We start from the raw sequence: 13,291 nt of genomic DNA on the forward strand, positions 1-13,291 counted from the left end.
AATTGCTCTTCAGTGTCTCTCTCACAGTTTACTAAATGAAAAGTCATTTGTAAAATACCCAACAAGATAAAACAATCATGTGGCTCATTGCATAACACCATCTGATTCAAAGCAAATTCCATAGGCAGCTTAGATAAAAACTCATCTGACAAACCCCTTTCACCAGGAGAAGCTGCACTTTGTCTTTTGGCTCGATATTTGAATAACACACAGCACAATCTCATTTCTAGTATTATTTTGTGGCTTCTGGGGCATTATTGACTTTTTTCCCAGCTGTCAGATCATCCAAAAAATTGCAGCAAGGAATAATTTTAAAGCACTACACACACACATTTTTTGGCACAGGATTGCAGAAAAGCCAGTTGGCTGATAGCTGTATTAGTGCTGCAGTCTTAAAGGCCTGCTCCCGTAAACTACTGACATCATTAATGAAGATGTTGAACAGTATGGGTCCAAGGACAGAGCCTTGAGGGACCCCACTGGCCCTCTGACCCCCCCACTACCCCAGCCCCCAACTCCTGCCCGCTCCCCCAGCCCCCGCCCCCCATGGCTGCCCCTGCCCGCCCCAGCTCCCGGTACTTTAAAAAAAAAAAGCCCCAGTGCTCACCAGGTACAGCTGGAGGGAGCAACCCCTACTGCCCCTTGCTGCATGGGGGGCTCTCCCACAAGCCCCCCCCATCCCCTCCCTCACTCCCCCTACTCCACCATGGATGCCCTGCCCAGGTCAGCTCTGGCCTTTTAAGAAAAAAAAGCAGAGAAAAGCCCCAGGACTCACTGCACCCGTAGTGGCATCGGGGCTTTGGGGGCTCATGCAGAGCACCCCACATGGCGCAGGGGGGCAGCAGGGATCACTCCTTGCCAGCAGGAGCAGTGAGTCCTGGGGCTTCTCGGATATATCAAGAACAGCTTGATATATAGGTGTATATAGCATTCCTATGAGTCTTACTGAGTAACATCTTTAAGAGGGAGAGAGAGAGAAGTTGCTATGTTCTATGCACCTGTTAAAACATTCATTTTTTTTTGCAATGTGTGTTTGGATACAATGGCCTTTTCCCAACTAGAATGCATCTAAGATGCGGACATTTGCAATAAGAACATTATTTTTCTGCTTTTTATAATTTGCAAAATATTTTTCATATTTATAAAATAAATGACTGTTTATTGTTGACTATAACCATAATAAATGCTACCAGATGAATCAGCTATAGATGGGCAGTAGTAAAACGATCCAGTCCCACAGCTTGTACATATGGACAACAGCAGTAAGATCAGCTCATCAGCAAATTTTTAATTTAAGCTTCCTAGAAAAAATGATGTGTATTCAGCAACCAGTCCAAGGTATTGGGAACATCAAACAATGCAGTACTACTTGAACTGCCAAGTTTCCAAAGCAACCAATTATAATAGTTTTGTAACAGAGTTTCTCAATTTAACTTTCTTTGGAAATTATGCTTTTTCTGGCTTAAATTGCATCACTAAACTTTAGGAAATCAAAGCTGCTGCTAACTGATGAGCATTGAACCTAAGCTGAACTAGATGCACCTTGGATCCAACTCAATATGATAATTCCTATACCACTAAATTGACCAATACAGATGTGAGAAGGGAACATGGGGTCAGAAAGGATTAAGTCCAGCACCCTAAAATGTAGGCAACCATGTAAGACTTGGGTTTATAAATGCATGCCCTCTGCCCCCATGACCTGTGCACCACAAACCCTTGTAACAAACTTGAGATCTTTATGACAAAAGACTAGAAGCCTCAGAAACTACAAATGTGCTCCAGGAACAAATGTGAGTCCATGAGTTTCTGCATCTAGGAGGCTGATGTAGTGAAGTTCATAGGCCTGTCTGTGAGAAGTGGTTTATAATTTCCCTTTGAGGATCAGGACTGAGAGACTGGAGACACTATTGTTTTTTGGTTTTTGTTTTTTTTTGTGAGAAATGTGTCCCCACAGGTAGTTGGGTATTCTTGTTTTTGATAGATTCTGGTGTACAATTTGTGGGGGTACTGGAGATATGTTGGCAGGTTTTGCATTTCTTGTCATGGCATGGTCTGCATCCATTCAGTGTAGGAAGTTGGCTACTGGTGATGAGGTTAGCAAGGTTCGGTGCTTGTTTGAATTTACAAACACACTTCATCAACCTCCTAGATACAGAAACTCATGGACTCAGTGTAGACATTGGATTTATGACACATTACAGCCTGCTTGACATCTGACTCCCCAGGTAGCAGCAGGTAACTTTCCACTTTTACCTGCTACATCCCCCTTCCCTCTGCTCCCCCACCCCCAGACTGTCTCTCACCCTCTGATGCCTCAATTTACATTTTTACTGACTGGCTTCCTTTGCCTGCACTGCATGCCAGCCTCTGGCTTCTTTAGTATTCCTTCCATCCAGGAAGAGCACACACATACCAACTAGATGTTTTCTCAGCCTGATGAAGGGTGTTTAAACCTGAAAGCTTGCAAAGAAGAATTTCTCTAACTATTCCGTTGATTTAATAAAAGATATTATATTGACCCTAAGAACTTTGCCTGGGCTATGTCCTTAGACTAACACAGCTACAACCTACACCCCTTAACACACACACGACACAAGTTTTGCTTTCAGCAGTTTGAGATGCAGTTTCAAAAAAAAAAAAAAAAAAAAAAAACCCCTGCACCACTCTGCCTGAAACCTGGCAGGCCTCCCTCATGCCCGCACGAGGGGCTATGTATGTGCCAGGACAAGTGCTAATGAGGGAGGCCATTTAATGCCCCTGTCAGAGTTGGAGAAGGCAGTTTAGTTTCTCACCAGCACAGCAGGGGAAGAACATCTTCCTACTGAGCTCCCATGCCAGGAAGAACTTGGAGGTAATAAGGGCTGGGGCTATATGGGGAGGAGGAGGTCCCATATATGATGCGATGATGAGGTCACATCATCCTGGACATGACCTAAAACTGTACCCTGCCAGGGTCAGGAGACATAGGTGGGACTGCCAGTGGGATGGCAGCCCTAGGAAATGCCAGGACCATGAACCTCCCTGGTGAAAGTCAGGTAGGTACCTGATAACCTCTAGCCACCACACAGTCCTGGCTGGGGAAAGCCCAGAGCTGTAAGATTTTTGAAAGGCCTGAGGCTTACTGGTTGCAGTGGAGTTGTGAGGGTGAGAACATGGACTACCATCCCTGCAGTTTTCACTCTCCTGCGTCTTACACACACACAAAGCCACATATCATGGGTTTTGCTTGTCAACAGCCTGAGGTGCAATTTCCCAGAAACCCCTGCACCTATTTCCTTGAAGCTTGGCAGGCTTCATGGCCTCAGGAGGGGCTAGCATCCCTGCACGTTTCATCTGAATCAGACAGGAAACAACAAAGTTATAGGAAGCTTTGTGATTCCCCATTATAGCCTATGGCCAAAACACTATCAAAATTCTGAAATGGCTCTGAAACAGTTTTGGCCAAAATGAAACAGGACAGTGATTTGAAACACCGAAACAAATCATTCTGAAATGACAAATCCAAAATGAAACGAAACAGCCATTTGACAGCCCTACAAAACACCAAAACGAAACACTTTCCCTCCAAAATGCTGAATCCAAAGCCCAAATGAAATGCAGGCATTTCGCACAGCTCTAATGGCTAGGATCCAGAATGACCTGGAAAATCTGGAGAAGCAGTCCACAATCCATCAGATGAAATTCAACAAGGACAAATGAAAAGTCCGGCACTTGGGACAGATTAATCACAGAGGCTGAAGTGAACCTACATTGTGCTCTTGTTGCAAAAAAGCCAACAGCAGACTGGGTTGTATGAATTGGACCATCACTTGAAAAATTTAGGGAAGCGATTCTTCAGCTCCAGTCAGCACTGATGAGGCCTCTCTTGGAATACTGTGCAGTTTTGGGCCCCCACACTTTAAAAAGGATGTGGACAGCATGCAATTCTTCTGTTGCACAACAGGTCAGAATACTGTCAAAGCCATAGATTTCTATTTGAAATCACTGGGCTTATCTTGTGATTTGTGTATAGCAGTTTGCACATCTAACAGTGATAATATTGAACAGTACTCTGAAACATCCTTAAAAGAATCTTAAGCTCATTGGAAAGTAGGTCTGGAAGGAACCTCACAAGGTCATCTAATTTAGCCCCATGCTCAAGGCAGGTAGCATCCCTCAATAAAACAAGAGTCTGTCTAACCTGCTCTTGAAAAACTTCCAAGGATGAAGGTTTTACAATTTCTCTAGGTAGTCTGTTCCAAAGCTTAGAACCTAGGTTTTCTCCATGAAGCTTAAGGTCATTGCTCCTAGTCGTGTCCCCTGCAGACACAGACAAAAACACATCTCTTATCCTCTCTGTAATCACCCTTCCAGTATTTGAAAACTGTTATTAAATCCCTCCTTGTCTTCTCTTTTCCAAACTAAATAACCCTCGTTCTATCAGCCTTTCCTCAACTTATACCTTCCAGGCCCCAAGAACATATTTGCTGTTCTGCACTGGAATCCAAACTAGGACAGCAACCTAACCCCCAAGTTATAGATAGGGATAGGGACAGACATTACACATAAGCTGGTTTAAGTGATCAGAAACTGGTTTAAACCTGTAACAGAACAGATGTTCAGTGCACATAAATTAGTTTGAAAATGGCTGAAACTGCTTTGAGATAAATCTGGTTGAATGTAGACTTAACTACCATAAGATTTTCTGTCTTTGGATGTTTTCAGCTTGGGTCTAGTTACTTTTCCAGAGAGTGGTGTAATGGTCTGAAGTTCTAGAACCTGCATCATCAGACAGGATGACATAATGGACTTCCTAGCCTTAAAACACCCATGAAGCTGTGCTGTTCTATGAGCAGATGGACTGCTGAATAAAATAACCACTGCAACTTCTAAGATCAGTGTGTTACAAGCCTCCTGTTACAATACTCCCCCATACCCAGATCCTTACCTAATTGGAAAAGATTGTCACTTAGTTGTCCATAGGTGGGTAAAGGTGTTTTGGTCCTAGGAACCACCCAGAAGTTGACCCAAGTCCAACAGCAATGTAATTTGGACACTACTTTGGTAAACAAAAGAGATGCCCTGACTGGAGACAGCTATTTTATTTTTTTCGGGTCTTCTAAGTGCCTTTCTGGCAATTAGCTTTACCCAGGTTCCTGCAGATGAGCCCCATGCCAGACTCCTGAGCTCTTTATTCTCATCTAGAATTCTATGCATTCAAAAGTATATTGTGGTGGACCAGTCTGCGGTAATTATCAAGCCTTCAGCAAGTATTGATTGAAGAATACTCACAGAAAGTATTGAACTCATAAATGTGATTACTTACATCAGAAAATTTATTCTAATTCTACTAAAGCTTTGCATTTGTCCTGGGAAAAACGTTTTATCCAGAGACAGTGTGATAGCTCAGATGTCTAATATCCATTGTCCCTGGACAGACACTAAACAGGTTCCTGGGATAGGAACTGATAGCAGTTTGCCCTGAATGATTGTGTCTAGATGGTTGTTCTAAGTTTGCATCATTGAACCAATAGTGGAAACATGGCAGTGCATCAGCCTCTCACTAAACCATTATCAGAAGGGTGATACATGTATGTGCCAATCCTTGATCTTTTCTATTCTGGGACAAACACAGGCACAACTTTTGCTGGGACAAATGCAAAGTCCATTCCTAGCCTAAAGGGTTACTAATCTAGTTAGGATCCACATATCCAACCAAAGTAACAACCAAAACTCACAAAAAGTTGGTTGTTGAACAATTTTCAGAAAAAGTAAATAAAAATTATGGGAGTAAATTGTTACCTGTTTATGGACACCTTACCAGGTATTCCTGGAAGTGTGCAGATTTTGCAGAAGGCCCTACGATTACATTTAAAATACTTTCAGTTGGTCATCTGTGTAACTGTATGTAGATATCAGATCATTTAGTTTAATCTATTTTATGTCTACCCTAAATACGAACATGATGTTTGTCATACAACTTATATTACTGTGCTAGAAAATATCCGCTGGAATGGATAAAATCAGTTTTGTATTAATTTTAAGAACCATCTATTTTAACAGTTGACAAGGACTTCTTAAGGCATACTAAGAAGCAGCAGCATTCTATTAACATAGAAAATAGCAGTGTAAAAATTGCGTACAAAAAACACTTGAACTGGACTTGAGATTCTAAGTGCATATGAGTAACGCCAGGATAAAGCATTTTACAAGGCAGCTGTAATTACCATAAAAATAAGCATTAAAATACAAATTCAGAGTGAATTTTAAGTACAAAAGAAAACCGGTGGAAGTATGGAAATGTCCAGCTAAGACCCTAGTAATAATATGGGGTAAGGAGGAGATGGGACTACAAGCATTAAAGGGCATTAATTATCATTGTGTGGTTAAAGCACAATGTCTTTTAGAACATGTACATTTCTTAGACATTTTAATTATTAGGAGGTATCCTTTATATTTTTAAAACTGCAACAAATATTTGCATATCATATAGATTTAATTTAGTTTATATCTTTTAGGAGGATAGAGTTGTTTTCTTGCCAAATTTTTTCTGTTTGCATATGGCAATTTTACCTTATGATGAACAGGATGGCTCAAAGGACTCTGTGATGAGATACAGAATCACACTCCTAGGTCAGGGAAAACAGTGGAAGGTGGCAATAAACCAATTAACTGGTTGGGCAGAGAAAAGCAGTTAAGGTTGAATCTGCTCTATGGACCGAGAACTTTAGTTGCCAAGCAGAATATCAGAAATTTACACAAGGAATCAAATGTGCTCAAAATTTTTGAACACGTATAATTGCTAAAGGAAGAGTTGTTACAACATCAGCCCTGGTCATATAATCTACCTTATTTGTAAAGATAAAGCAAACAGAATCCAAATGCAAAACTAAGCAAGTGAGTGCATGAACGAATGTGTCTGGCCAACAGAAATTGTATCCGAGATAGAGAAATGGATGTGGTGGCAAATCACGGAGGAGATCCCCCTCCTTTTTCTGTGCTGATTCTCTAACAAGGAAAAGTGATCAGGATACGACAGAATGACTGACTCCCCTCCTCTAGCAAGAAAGCTGAGTAGAGAGTTTTCTTTCTGAGAAAGACAAGACAGAGTTGGAGAGATTTACCTTTGTTCCCTGATAGAAGTCATCTTTGGATCTTGTGCCCATGAAAGGGAACTGCATGTGTGTGTGGGTATCAATCCCCCCAGGCAGAACCAGCTTGTTGGAAGCATCAATGACAAGGAGTCCAGCAGGTGCCCCGGGCTGCAGGTGCGGTTCCACAGCCTTCACCACTCCATTCTCCACATACACATCAGCCAGCTGTGAGCAGTCATCGTTCACCACCCTTCCACCTTTGATCAAAATCCTCTGCTGGTGGGGAGCCATGGCTTCTAGTCCAAGATCTTAACAGATCAGCAGAGGGTCTGAATTTAGAGAGCAGTAGGAGAAACTGCAACACTTCTAGATAACAGGCTGTGACTGCTTAGCCCTTTGTCCCAGAAGGATCACTGATTTTTGCACAAACTGAGAAAGACCAAAGCACTTTGAATGCAAAGTTTTAAAGCTTCTCTCTCCCTTTCCTTCCGAATCTGTCCTGACTATTTTTGCCCCTCAAACTGATCCCAGCTGTTTCTCCAGGACAGCACTTGCCGCTCACCCCCTCTCAGAGGGTCAAGTTACTTACAAGTGGCCCACAGACATATAGGACATTGCTTTTTAATCGGTCAGAAGACACTCCTCTTTCATAAATAGCTCCTCCCCCTGCCAACTTAACTCATAGTATCTGCTGAGCAGTTAGGCAGCAAAAGAGTGGTAAGAGAAAGCAGTATTCTTGCCGGTGTCTTTACAAAGGTTATTTGGGGTCAGCTTGTCAACGGAGTTCTACTCTGGCTTAGGCACCCAAACATTTCCAAGAGCACTCAGCATATGACAGATTCAGCCGTGGTCCTAATGGCCAGAGGTTCAAAAGTGAGTAGTGCATGATCTGAAAATCAGTGTCAGAATTTGACCAACAACTGTGGGGCACACGTTACTGAGCTCTTCAAAAGTTGTCCAAGAGCAGCAGAAGCAGAGACCTTCAAGCAAGCTTCAGCCTCTAATGATGAGGTTAAGACAATACAGAGTCCAACATACAAGAAAATCTTCCTCCATTCTACACACTCTGCCCCTCAGCTGCATGAATTTAAGGGGAAACATTGCTCAGGACAAAAGGAGGGCACCCAATATTCATTTCTTATTTCTTGGAAAATAGGAAGTAGACCAGCAACCCCATGAAAAACACAGCTCTGCAGGAAACTCTTTAACCACACCTCTCATAAAGCTGCTTCCCTGCTCGGAAGGTGAGATAGCTAGCAAAAAGTCTCTTATCTGAAAGTGGAATGCTGCCCCTTTGCCTTCCTTAGTTCTTCCCTTCTTGCTGCCACCCTCAGGAAACCCTCACAGGGGCTGAGCAAGGAGGACCACTTTGAATGGATGCTGCCATGAAATGTTCCACATTTAACCAGAAGGGCTTCAAGCTTCTTTCACACTTGGCTGCACCGGAGATGGAAAATAACTGGCTACTTGCGGGAGGCAGTAGCGCTGTGCAGCACCAGACCCCAAAATTAAGAAAATGACTTGGAAGTCAAGGAAGAAATGGGGGCCTTGTAAAGGTAACTGTACAACATGAATAAATCAACTTTTCTAGAGAAAATACATCCTAAAGTGTCTTAAACCATTGACAAATACTTTTTAGTCACAGAAAGTGCAGGCTTGACTAACAGTTAGAAAAAGGCATGTTGGAACTAATACCACCTGCTCAAATCTAAGCTTACAAAATAAGGAGCAAGTTTTCTGTTGCATACTGACAGAAAGTATGCATACTGCAGTCTTGGGCAGACAATCTGTCTGAGAGAGGATCAAATTGCTACTGCCTTGAGTAACCAGGGTGCATACAGTGACTGTAGCATGAAGAAAAGAAGAGTTATAAAAAAAAAGCCTCTCCCCTTCCCCTCAACCCAGAAGAGCCAATTTAAAAAAGACTTCTGAAAATTATGCAGCATTTTAAAAATCACTCCATGCAAGTCATGGGTAGAATTTTCTAAAATTCTCAGCTTTGACCAAATGGTGTCGTCACCAAGGTTCCCTCTAATGTGCGCATGTGCGGGGCTGGGCACAACTAAAAGTGTGGCTGCGCACAGCCTTTTCAAGGTTGCACACCAAGAGAGGCTGGCATGGGCTCCGCCAGCTCCAGGGAAGTGCTCCACTCCCCGGCCCTGATGTGGCAGGCCCAGCCACCCGTGCCAGCCTCCATCCCTGTCTTGCCTCACCACACAACCTATCCACCCAGAGACCCTGCCAGTGACCCCCTCTGGATAACACCCTGCTGGAGAAGACCCTGACTTGCCATCGAGCATCAACTCACAGCCCAGGATAGGTAGCTATCATCCACCTTCCTTCCCCAAACACAGGATCTGGATTCTGTCCCCACACACCGTGACTCCAATTCCTCCAAACTTTTCCTCTCCTGCTACCAGTTTACGTGTACGTAACAATAATTTTGTGGGGCTGTATAGTGTGCTGCCTGATTAATACAACTGTTAACTTGAAACCCCAACTTGGGTTTTCGTCTTATTGATCTCCTGGCTTCTTGATTTCCTGGTTTTCTCCCTTGGTTCTTTCTGCCTCATTTGCAGCCTTGATCTCCCAGCTTTCTGACCCTCTGTTTCCTGGCTGTCTCCTCCTTGCCACTGGGCTTTTTCCCTGACTTCCACCGCACCAGGTGACCCAAAGTAACCCCATGGCCTCAATTAACCTCAAGTAACCCCGAGCACCAAGTTACCTCAAACGCCCCCTTAGGTTCACACACAGCCACAGAAGTCCATGCTGTGCGTGTTTCTGTATGTGTACTCAGAGTGGTGTTTGTGTAGTGTGTGTGTAATTTTGTATCATGCCCTCCTGTCAGTGAAATAATGAGATCTGAGTGTTGACCTGGTACATGTCAAGTCAACAATGTGATCATCACATGTGAACTGCTGTGTCAAGGTTATTAATATTAAAATAAGATCTGATCCAAGACCTAAATGTTGAAGAAGTTCTCTGTAGCCTCCTTTAGCCATTTTCTCATTCATTTTATATTCCTGTATTAATTCCCATATTCTCCACTATCAATATCAAATGTAACTAGTCAATGGGTAACAGTAGTTTGTGCAGCTGAGTATCTGAATACTTCCACACTGACTAGAGAAGAGTGGAGTTAAGTCTATTCTAATATCTGTCAAAACTTCTATTTTCATATAATTTTGTTGGGTAGCCTTCCTACTTTCAAACAGTAGTTTTCCTACTTTTAACAGCATATTTAATACATGTCTTTTAACATACTGTTATTCCACAAATTGTGGTGAAAAAGTGATAAGACCAAGCTGAACCTGCCTGTTACACAAAGCTAAAGGAAAACAAAATGATGTTAATAGAAGCTATAGCTTTTAAACTAACACATGAAAAGCACAGCAGTTTACCACTTACTCAGTTTAAAATCCATTTTAATACATCTAAAAAGTGTCGTTAACTTAGAATATTAAGTAGAAATAATTCAGATGGTTGTTTTTATAGGAGGAAGACCTACACATTTTTAAAACTTAAGTTCACTGCTGGCTTTGGCTCCCCCACCCTCTGACCAATCCTTGGCATGGCTTCAGAATCATGGTGGCGCTCCCCAATGTTTGGAACATTCTGATTGGCTGTTTCCATCAGCCAATCAGAGTGCGAATAAAGCATAAAACAGACAGACAGGCTTAGTCTTTTATGATATTGGATTTTTATTTTTAAAGATCAGACTCAGCTGACATCTACCTCTTGAGATACCATGATTTTTATGTGCTTTAAGTTTGCATACGTATCGTTACCTAAGTGATTCAACTTCAGCTTCTTATTAAATTTAATACACCAAGGCTATCCTAGCATCAAAGAAAATAAAAAGTCCTTTTTCAGATCTGGGGAGCCAGAGGAAAAGCAAGGGCCACGTTGGATTGCTGCTAAACAAGATGGGGCAACTGACAACTGATGCCCAGGAAAAAGCCAACCTATTAAATGGGTACTTTGTGTCAGTCTTTCATCAGTCCCATGGGATGTCCATGCCCGCTACGGGACAGGGAGGTCTGGGTGAGGGAGATCCCCTGCCCTCCATCAATGCTGGCCTTGTAAAGGAACGCCTTGAGAGGCTGGATACCTTCAAGTCAGCCGGCCCTGACAATCTGCACCCCATGGTACTCAAGGAGCTGGCGAGCATCATAGCCCAGCTTATGGCACGGATCTTTGAAAACTCCTGGCGCTCTGGTGTAGTGCCCAACGACTGGAAGACAGCCAATGTGGTGCCTATCTTAAAGAAAGGGAGGAAAGTGGATCCGGCTAACTATAGGCCCATCAGCCTGACTTCTATCCTGGGGAAGATCTTAGAAAAGTTTATTAAAAGAGGCCATCCTTAATGGACTGGCTGACGCCAACATCCTGAGGGATAGCCAGCATGGGTTTGTTGCAGGTAGGTCTTGCTTGACCAATCTCATTTCCTTTTATGACCAGGTGATCTATCACCTGGACAAGGGAGAAGAGATTGATGTCATATATCTTGACTTCAAAAAAGCCTTCAATCTAGTATCCTATGAACACCTCTTGGCGAAACTGGCCAATTGCGGCCTTGGGTCCACCATGATCTGCTGGTTGGGAAATTGGCTCCATGGTTGGACCCAGAGCGTGGTGGGTTGACAGAAGTCAATCGTTGTGGTGCCCTGTGACCAGTGAGGTTCCCCAAGGCTCTGTCCTTGGACCCATACTGTTCAACATTTTCATTAATGATGTGGACATTGAAGTCAGAAGTGGACTGGCAAAGTTCACCGATGACACCAAACTTTGGGGCAAAGCATCCACGCCAGAAGACAGATGGGTGATCCAGGCTGACCTGGACAGGCTCAGCAAGTGGACGGATGAGAACCTGTTGATGTTTAATACTGAAAAATACAAGGTTTTCCACCTTGGGAGGAAAAACCTGCAGCATCCTTATAGGCTTGGCAGTGCTACACTGGCTAGTACTATGGAAGAAAGAGACTTGGGGGTCATCATTAACCACAAGATGAACATGAGCCTGCAATGCGATGCTGCGGCTAGTAAAGCGACCAAAACGCTGGCTTGCATCCATAGATGCTTCTCAAGCAAATCCCAGGATGTCATTCTCCCCTTCTACTCAGCCTTGGTGAGGCTGCAGCTGGAGTACTGCATCCAGTTTTGGCCTCCACAATTCAAAAAGGATGTGGAGAAGCTTGAAAGAGTCCAGAGAAGAGCCATGTACAAGATCAGAGGTCAGGAAAACCGACCTTACAACAACAGACTGGGAATTGAGGCTCATTAGCCTGGAAAAGCACAGGCTCAGGGGTGATCTGATAGCCACCTATAAGTTTATCAGGGGTGACCACCAGTTTCTGGGGGAGCGTTTGTTCACCAGAACGGCCCAAGGGATGACAAGGTCGAACAGTAATAACCTCCTGCAAGACGTTTCAGGCTGGACATAAGGAAGAATTTTTTACTGTCCGAGCCCCCAAGGCCTGGAGCAGTCTGCCAGTGGAGGTGGTTCAAGCACCTACATTGAACACCTTCAAGAGTAAATTGGATGCTTATCTTGCTGGGATCCTATGACCCCAGCCGACTTCCTGCCCTTCAGGTTGAGGGCTGGACTCGATGATTTTCCAAGGTCCCTTCCAGCCCTAATGTCCATGAGATCTATAAATCCTCCATTTACCTTGCCTGCTGGGGCAATCTAGTAGGCATTCATAGAATCTGCCCACTGAACTGGATTTGCTCTGTGTTTTGTGCAAAGAGAAGGTGGAAGTGAAAGTGTTCCTCAGATTTTAAAAGGACCCTGATTATCTTTCCAAATCTGGCAGACAACCCAGATTTCCTGCTTCCCAAGAGAAATGGGAAGTCAAACCAGTGATGGTAGGGTATTCTGAAGTAGGTCCTTCTTTGTCTCTTACTGAAACTATTCCATTTAAGTAAAAACAGTTAAATTTATTGGGCTACCGGGGGGTGGGGGGCAGAGAAAGAGACTCTATATCTTGGTGATCAGGGCACTCGTGGGATTTAAGTCAGGTTCAAATCCCTGCTCCAATGAATATTTCATCACTTATATAAAGTGGAAGAGCTTCAACATATTATTAAATATTCATTGGACCACAGACCTGAACTTGACTCTCCCATAACAGCACCCTAATAGTCTATAGTCACCCTCTCACTTTTCGTCTCTCTATCCTAATGAATATTTAATTCTTTATACAAAATGAAAC

General features: G+C 43.3%; 1 protein-coding gene across 1 annotated transcript in view; it reads right to left on the reverse strand.

Moving 5' to 3' along the window:
• Positions 1–7,662, reverse strand: part of DPYS (dihydropyrimidinase) — a 57,012-nt gene extending 49,350 nt beyond the window's left edge. Inside the window, exon 1 of the mRNA XM_090040482.1 lies at positions 7,107–7,662. Within this exon, the coding sequence (XP_089896608.1) occupies positions 7,107–7,367 (261 nt within the window). The 5' untranslated portion in view covers positions 7,368–7,662. The remainder of the gene's footprint in view (positions 1–7,106) is intronic.
• Between the last annotated feature and the right edge of the window lie 5,629 nt (positions 7,663–13,291).

Source organism: Crocodylus siamensis, chromosome 3 (genome assembly GCF_052110815.1).
Source record: "Crocodylus siamensis isolate JL-2025a chromosome 3, ASM5211081v1, whole genome shotgun sequence".
NCBI classification, from domain to species: domain Eukaryota; kingdom Metazoa; phylum Chordata; order Crocodylia; family Crocodylidae; genus Crocodylus; species Crocodylus siamensis.